The sequence below is a fragment of the Podarcis filfolensis genome, assembly GCF_964270895.1.
Source record: "Podarcis filfolensis genome assembly, chromosome: Z".
Taxonomy (NCBI): Eukaryota; Metazoa; Chordata; class Lepidosauria; order Squamata; family Lacertidae; genus Podarcis; species Podarcis filfolensis.
In genome coordinates, this window is record NC_139617.1 from 22,626,833 (window position 1) to 22,635,722 (window position 8,890).

Here is an 8,890-nt window from a genome sequence, read left to right on the forward strand (position 1 = left end):
TTTCTCCAAAAACATGACTTGTATTCCTATTTTACAGATCCCCCTGCCATGGATGGGGGTTCAGAGATAACAGAGTACATTCTGGAAATAGCAGAAGGTGACAGAGATGAACGGAGGCAAATATACCGGGGCGAGATGCCAGAATGCACAGTGAATGGTCTCATTCCTGGGAGGACATACTGTTTCTGGACACAAGCAGCCAACAAAGCTGGGGTATCTCATCAAATTCTTTTTTCATAGCAACAAATTTCTTATAGAATTTATCTGTGGGTGGGTAGGTTGTAGAAGCAGGAAATCCAGATCAGGGTATGCATTGTTATCATTTTTGCATGCCTTTAAATCTAAGTTTCATATAGTTTTGAAAACATGTCTGGAAAGGTTGAATTTTGGCCAGTGTTTAAATATTTTCCCCATGCAAGCATGATGACCTGGCCACAACTATTTAGGCAGCACATGTTACTGTCATCCTCCCACACCATATTTCAGGCTTAATAAAGAGCTTAGCTTGCCCTTTTATCTGATGCACCCTGGCAATGCCTCTATTTGTTCTGACCTCCATTTCCAATTTACTTCAGCTGCCGCCACTAGTTGGGTCATTTTGAATTTGAAATGGAATCTGAGAGATCCCAAACAGCCTTGGCAAGCGTTGCTTGTCTTGTTGCCCCCACACATCTGCATCTGCCTAAAATATGCCTGGGGGATGGAGTTTGTAAATGTTCTTACCTGCCTGGTCTTCTGGTGGTGATTTTTAATCCAGGCAAATGACTATATACCATTCTGATCTCAAAGCAGAAACAATTACCACTGGTTGAAGGACTGGTGCCCTTTTCAGTTTGCTTGTTTGTTTGTTTGTTTGTTTGTTTGTTTGTTTTCTGCAGAGATTTATTTCAATCTAGAAGGACAGTCTGTGTCAGTTACTAAATTTTTATTTATTCTCTGATTTTAAAATAATTTCAGCCTGAGTATATTAAAGCCTCTTTTCCCATTCTTGAATGCACCTGAGAACTTTCTTGGTTTTCCTTTTTAAAGTGAAGGAGAAATAAATGGAGAACTAGATGGAAAGTAGCTTGTGAGAAGGGAAGATTCTAGAGGCTTGCCTCTCCAGTCTTTCACTCAGCCTTTCCAACTGATCACTTGCAGGCTCCCCCCCCCCCCCGCCCTAGCAGATTGGAGGTTCCCAAGAGCCAAATTGGCCTAAGGGGAGCTCTAGTCTCTCAGGCAGTAACTACTGTAGGAATCCTGAATCCCTTTCCTTGAGTAAACTTGAAGGGCAGAACATAAAGAAACCAGTAGGTTTTCAGGTGTCGCTGCTCTATAATGGCTGCCTCTTCCCATGTACAGTGGTACCTCAGAAGTCAAACGGAATCCGTTCCAGAAGTTCCAAAACATTCATTAACCAAGGCGCGGCTTCCGATTGGAAGCTCCTGTAGCCAATCGGAAGTTGTGTTGGACGTTCAGGTTCCAAAAGAACGTTTGCAAACCGGAACACTCACTTCCGGGTTTGCAGCGTTCTGGAGTACCAGATGAGTACCAAGGCATTCAACAACCAAGGTACAACTGTATTCAAATTATATGCCTGATGGAATCGCACTAGAAGATGTATGTGTACCTTCATGCAAACTTAACAGATCAGTATAAGATGCAGCCGTGCTACATTGCTAATATGTCAACCACCTCTTATAAATGAGAATAGAACAGGATAGCTCAGTTGGTTAGACTGTACTACTAATAATACTTAAGGTTGCAGGTTCGATCCCTGTGTGGGACAGCTGTATATTCCTGCTTTGCAGGAAGTTGAACTAGATGGTCCTCAGGGTCCATTCCAATTCCAACTCTACAATTAAGTGGTCTAGAAATGTCTTAAATTATAATAAATAAAATCACATAAAAGCCAGCACGTCAAAAGTAAACTACTAAGGGTTCTGCTTCAGATCCAGAGTTTGGAGGGCTAATAGTCAGAAGACCAGTTTTGTAAGGGATGCTACTGAAATAGACTCAACAGTTCAGTAGCCAGAGAAAGAACATTCCCAGTTTGACAGTTGTACACCATTGGCAGTCTGTAAGAATATTGAATTGGTCTATCTCTTTGGTCTTTTCTAATCTTGGGGTCCTCTTTCCCTACAGCTTGGTCCTTCCTCAGAAAAGGCAGAGCTTTCTACAGCTCCAGGGCCCCCAGAACCATGTCGCGCCCCTGTGCTAACTTGTAAGACAGCTACTTGCGTAGTAGCCACATGGGAGGTATGTTGTTTATTTACATATAATTCATCTACTCCATGGCTGTTATTCAAGCCCCATTGAAATAAACGTGAATTGCAAAACTCTCAATTTACAATTGTTAATAATAAAAAGCCTTTGTGTGCATAATCAATGAATCCAATAGGGCACACTAACTGTTTCAGTATGGCACTTCAGATTCTTGCGCATTTCACATAAATGCAGGATTTTGTGAATAATTCTGTTTGGTAGCCTCTCTTTTACTAACTAAAACAGCCCTTACTTGTTTACATGCTTGCATTTTCATCTCGGAAAGCAGAAGATGGTAGAGAGAAGGAATTTGTAGGAATTGTTTCTTTTGTTAAATTCTTTATATAGTTGGCGTTCAACTATATATTGCTTTGCCATTTTTGTAAACCAAATAGATTTGTAAACTATTTTTTCCTTAGAGGAGACTCATTGAAATAAACATGTCTAAGTTAGGTCCATTAATTTCAGCAGGTGTGCTCTGTGTAAAACTTCATTGAATACCATCCAAAGAGCACTATGACTGATTTCCCCCCCCCCTCTAATTTGGCACTAGCCAAACCCATTCCTGTATCGTATCTGGACTGTCTGATGCAGTTCATTGCTTGTGAGTGCTTTTCTTTGTAGCAGTCCATGAACCCCGGTCTAGAGAAAAGCAGGTGTAGCCACCTTCAAAGGGACTTTGCAGAATAGCATTCCCACTGGTTGGTTGAACAAACTCAATCAGCTTTGGCTTCCTACTATTGTAGCAGGGGCTGAGCATAGCACAGAGAATCCTGGGGATCCTCTTTCACCTTTGATTGCTTCTCATTCTAAATGCAGCCCTAAAAGCTATGGGGAGGCTCCATGCAACTGCATGTAGGCCATGATTTTGATTAAAAGGCGAAGAATAAGAGCAGCACCAAGAACTGGATGGAAGCCATCATTATGTAGTCAAAGTGTTCATCAGCTGATGCCTTTAAAAAAACAGTGTTGTGTCTTAATGTTCCTTCCCTATTGTCAGCTTTTCCTTCCCTATCGTCCAGTCATCAGACAGAAAGGTGGCGTATACATATTTAAATAACGGAGTGTCCTAATGGAAGGATTAGGTTAGAAACCAGCAGTCTTATTTTCAATAAGTTTCTCCTGTGCTACAGGAATATACATGGAATATGTTTGCAATCGATGAGAAATTTTGAATTTTCACTTTTTGGTTTTATTTCCTTCAGACTCCAGCAGGCAATGGTGCAGATGTTACTGAATACAAATTAGAATGGGGCCAAGTAGAAGGATTCATGCAGATAATATACAGTGGCCCTCTTCTGACCTATGAAGTGAGAGGGCTTTCACCTGCAACTACATATTATTGCAGAGTTCAGGTAAGTAAATCTGGATGCATCCAGCTTTTTTTTGCTCAAGAGCTATTTATTCTAATGAGATCTTAAACAGGAAGTTAGCTCAGTAATTCCAGAGCTGTGTTGTGTGAAAGATTTTTTTAAAAAACTATTCAAGACTCTTCTGACCCCAGAGCATCCTCAATGGCCCATGGCTATCACTTTATCCATCCCTCTCTGCTAGAAGTAGGTGATTCTGTCATATTGCACCATGAGGCACAATTTGATTCTTCCACTAGTCTGGCTGCAAAAAATGCAGCAAAAATGCAACTGCTCATCCTGAAATCAAGCTGTCTGTTGCATCTTTGGAAAATTGGAAACAATATAAAGGTCAGGTAAAAATGGTTGAGAGTATTTACAAAAGAAGAAGAAGAAGAAGCTAAAATTACAGAATGAGAGGATGTATAAATCAAACTTACAAATAAACTGTGAGTTCAATCCAACTCGCAACATATGAACAACTTGCATATAAACACAGTTTTGCCATGGACAAATTCAATTATATTTGGAATCCATTCTCACAATAGTAATAGGTTAAGATTTGGTGACGTACAGTAACAAGTTAGTATAGTGGTACCTCAGGTTACATACGCTTCAGGTTACATACGCTTCAGGTTACAGACTCCGCTAACCCAGAAATAGTACCTCAGGTTAAGAACTTTGCTTCAGGATGAGAACAGAAATCGTGTTCCAGTGGTGCGGCAGCAGTGGGAGGCCCCATTAGCTAAAGTGGTGCTTCAGGTTAAGAACAGTTTCAGGTTAAGAACAGACCTCCGGAACAAATTAAGTACTTAACCCGAGGTACCACTGTAAAGTATATAATTTTGGGGGGGTTCTCCTCCCCCCCTTTATTTTCCCTTCTGCGCAGGTGCTGATTCTCTTTTTCTTTTTCTCTCTTTTATTTACGTCACATCATGTTTAGTGCACATATGATTATGTACTTTTTGAACTTTCATTAAAGCATGAGGTTTTCAGAAGCGACTGCCTCTCTAATTTTGTGTTAGGCCATGCTCCCAATGGCAGTCATTTTTCTTATGCCCCTCCTCCTCCCCTAGCAGCTATTTTGTGATTGGCACCCAGAGCACACTCTCAAAATTCGAAAAGTGCCATCTGGTTCAGAAAAGTTGGCAGCCCCAGTTACAGGGGAAGTAAAATAGTCCCCTTCTTCACCATTCAATCCCCACCCCCCCGGTCTCTGCCATGTTCCCAACACATACCTTTTTCCCCCCAAGCTAAAAAAAGCTTCAACCTTTGTAACCAAGCTCTTGTTTGCAAGATCTAGAGTTCTTCCAAATAGGGAAGCTCTCTCCAACACAAGTGGTCATTTCTTCTTCTTATTTTGTATAATAACATTTCCAACTTCAGAGCAGAATTCGGTGTCAACTACTAAATTGTTGAATTAGCTATTGCTCTTATTTTAACACCTTTCCTTCATCTTCCTTTAGGCCGTGAATATAGCTGGTGCTGGATTGTTTGGGGAGACTAGCATGGTCACAACCCCGGCTTCCGTGCCAGCTGCAGTGACAGTATTGCACTTGCTCAAAGAAGACCAGATGGAAGCCCGCCTTCCTCTCTCAAAGTGCCTTGCTCTTCAGTGGGAGGAGCCCAATTGCCATGGGGCAGAGATCCTTGGCTACAATATAGAGTATGGGGAAAAACAAGTCTCAACTGTCAACAAAGTTACAAGCCATGTTCTGGAGAACCTGCAACCTGACACTTTATACAGGTGATTAGACAGTTCAGTTTCAGATTAACATAGCTTCATCAGGCGCACATTTAATGCAACAGTCAAGCTAAATTAGATTCAGGGGGCACACAAACAGCCTCATTATGACGCAGGGGCTGTGGGTTTAAACAATGCAGTGGTGCTGCTTAATACTTTTTCAACAGCCCATCTTCCCAATAAGAATTACTGGTTGCTTTTCTGTCCACTTCCTTGCTCTCCTGTGGCTGAGAAAGCTGCTGAGGTGGAAGGGAGCAATATTTTGGTTGGGAAAGCAACCTGAGAGGACAAAAGGGCTTCCTTATCTAGACACAGCTCAGATTATATCTGAAGTCCCTGTAGCTACCTGTCAAGTTTTTCATTGCTCACAGATACCCAGATTTCTATGTCCTGTTTCACTTGGGCCTAACCTTTCTCCTTAAAAGGAGGTTTCAAGCTTCCTTAATGTTGAAAATCTAATACCCATTTATCAGTTGCAGTTACAGGGGCTGAAATACAGGAGGCACCCTGTGGCTGTTTCGCTTGCCTTACTTTCACTTTCAGGCAGAAATTAAGCATGACTAGCAGGTGCTGAAAGGGGCAACTCCATGTTTGAGCGCCCCCTCCCTTGTAACACGAAGTAATCGAAATGCAAAGCATAACATCACACTGTGCATAATGTACTTTACTTTATTGACCAACACTAGAAGAGTGGTGAACCAGATTATCTTCTTCCCCCATCGGGATGCATTTGACAGGTGGGTCAGTCACCTGCTGTCACAATGACATCCGGTAACCTTTTTTGCCCACAGTGGTCTTCAGAAGTCCTTTTCAAAACACTGCCTTGCACAATGCTGTGCAAGCACAGATATTTGTATAGGGCTGAGCCAGATTTTTACCTACCCCCATTGTGTGTGATGTCCATTGTAGGGCAGCAGAGCCTGGCTTTGCCACCTTGGCTTCTCCCAAACCAAATGGGGAGGGCTGGTGGGCCTAGTTAGCTCCAGAGGGTAGAGGTTTCCCACCCATGCATTAAACCAGTTATTTTTAACTATGATTTAATGTGACATCTGAAGCACATCACTGAGCGTGACGTGTAGAAGAGATGACTCCATAGTGCACAGTTGTGATTGGGGTAAATGTACCTGTTAAAACTTCTCTCTTTTTTCTGTTCTTAAGGTACATGAGTCCTTCTCTCTTTCTAGCATCCCTAGTAGATAGATGCTACAAAGTGGATGTTGGCAGGAAACTATTTTCTGTTTATCATTGTAGTCCTGTGGCTTTGAAAATGTTTTTTAAAACCCACCTTCAGTGAATTGCGGTTAAAAAAACAACAACAACAACTAAGCAATAATTTTATCTTAATGACAAGTTTTCTTCCCTTCATTCTCTCTTAGAATCCGAATCCAAGCCTTTAACAGTCTCGGAACTGGTCCCTTCAGCCCCCACATTAAAGCAAAAACAAAGCCTTTACCTCCGCAACCCCCACAAATGGAATGCGCGGTCTTTAGTTACCAGAGCCTTAAGCTAAAATGGGGTGACGGCCCTGGCAGAGCTGTAGCCACCAGTACAACACATTTCAACCTCGAGATGGAAGTTAAAGCTGGCAGGTGAGAGCAGCCTGTGTCTTGGTTCTCATGATCAAGTGAGTTTTTGTTTTGTTTTTAATATTCAGGAGCTCTTCAAGGTTTCAGAAGATGCCAGATTGGATGACATGCATACCCAGATCACTCTCCTACTTACCCATAGTGGAGAACGAGAGATCACCTCCCCACCCCTCTTGATGGCGTCTGCCACTGGGGGCGTTATTCATAGGCTTAACATTCAAAAACATTTGTGTGTAGGTCTCGCATCATGCCAACACTATTCTAGGTAGAACCTAAGAATCCATCTCACAAGCTGGGCAGTACAGCTTTTAGATTGCTTTTTATACTTGTAAACTGCCCCGAAGCCTATATTGGCATATAAATTAACAGTAATAGATCTTTACAGTTGCACATAGCTATCCAGTGGCGTCTGCAGAAGAGCATATGTACTGAGTGGATGAGGATAGAAGACATACTCCCAGAACTGATCTGAATGAAAAAGAAGCCTCCTTCCTGGCTTTTAATTTCATTGGACCAGTAGTTGTTGGTAGATGGAGCACTCCAAAACATCATGCCACTTGGATCATGTAGAAGCATAGATAAGCCTTTTTTTAAGAAATGCCCTCAAATGTTGCTCAGTACTTGCCACTTGACAGTGTTTCTCCTCTGATGGAGATTAACATAGCTACAGGTATCAAGGAAATAAAGAGCAGAAGAGACCAACTTATCAGAATGTGCATCTTGAAAAGAAGAATGTGTATCTTGAAAAGAAGCAAACAGGCATGATTAGCTGTGCTTCAGAGTCTATAACATACATATCTTTTCCCCAACCCTGCAGATTCGTTACTATCTACAGTGGACCTTGTCACACGTACAAAGTGCAGCGGCTTAGCGAATCCACTAAATATTACTTTAGAATCCAAGCATGCAACGATGCTGGTAATGGAGAATTTTCTAAAGTTTATGCGTTCACCACAACCAAATCTACACCACCTGCTCTGAAAGGTGAGGACATTTTATCATATGTTATTTAAGCAAGGGAAACTCGGAAGTGGGGATTCCAATGTTAGAGGCAATTCAGGGCAATACCTCCATTCAAAGAGTGGTAACACAGTGCTGGCACGGAATGTAATAAGCCTCCATGTAGAAAGGTAGTGTACCTATGATTTGTAGTCATTGGGGATGAAACCAGAATCTTCTACATGTACCTTCCTTATCGGTGGGAGAAACATCTTGGTGAGATGGACCTTAGCTTAGGCTGCCTTAAAGTGTCACATTTACTGTGTTTTGCTTACACTTTAGAAATGTGCACAAGTTCTATGCACACACCAGTTTTGTTCTAGTTTGGGTTGCCGGCATGGCTCACAGACAAGAAATATAAAACAAGAAACTAAAACAAACCCCCCACTAAATGAGGTGTGTTGCAGGTGTGACAACAGGTGGCTACTAAAGACAGGGCCTTTTTGGTTGTAGTGCTCCAGTGTTTGAATCTTCCCATAAAGGCTTATCTGGCTCCCATATTAAGGTCATTTTGCCACCAGTTGAGGACTTGTTCTGTCTTGCAAGGGTTTTAAAATTCAGTACCAAGAAGCCACCTTGGGCTGCCTTCTCCTCCTCCTCCTCCTCCTCCTCCTCCTCCTCCTCCTCCTCCTCCCTGGGGCCAAACTTCTAATTAAATGGAAAGGACCACAGGTATGCATATGCTGTTTTACATTGCAAGCTGAGAATATGCACAACATTTTAAATGGATTTCTAAGATCTGAGTTATGAATTTCCTCTTTTCAGCACCCAAAGTGCAACAAGTGGGAGATAACGCCTGTGAGGTCACATGGGAGACTTTACAGCCAATGAAACGTGATGCCATTGTTTACATTTTACAACTTGCCTGTGGGAGGGAAGTTGATCAGGTAATCTCAGTTATATCTCTTCTGTTTGAGAAGTCTTGATTCTTAGGTAATTTTTTTAACTTGTGGCAAAAGGTCATTTTT

At 41.9% G+C, this 8,890-nt stretch overlaps 1 protein-coding gene across 3 annotated transcripts in view; it reads left to right on the plus strand.

Annotated features, from left to right (window-relative positions):
- Window positions 1–8,890, plus strand: part of FNDC3A (fibronectin type III domain containing 3A) — a 54,458-nt gene that overhangs the window by 41,279 nt on the left and 4,289 nt on the right. For all 3 annotated transcript variants that reach the window (XM_083595817.1, XM_083595818.1, XM_083595819.1), the window contains 7 exons: window positions 38–213; window positions 2,125–2,238; window positions 3,450–3,599; window positions 5,060–5,340; window positions 6,714–6,926; window positions 7,741–7,907; window positions 8,688–8,809. In XM_083595817.1, coding sequence (XP_083451943.1) covers window positions 38–213; window positions 2,125–2,238; window positions 3,450–3,599; window positions 5,060–5,340; window positions 6,714–6,926; window positions 7,741–7,907; window positions 8,688–8,809 — 1,223 coding nt within the window. The remainder of the gene's footprint in view (window positions 1–37; window positions 214–2,124; window positions 2,239–3,449; window positions 3,600–5,059; window positions 5,341–6,713; window positions 6,927–7,740; window positions 7,908–8,687; window positions 8,810–8,890) is intronic.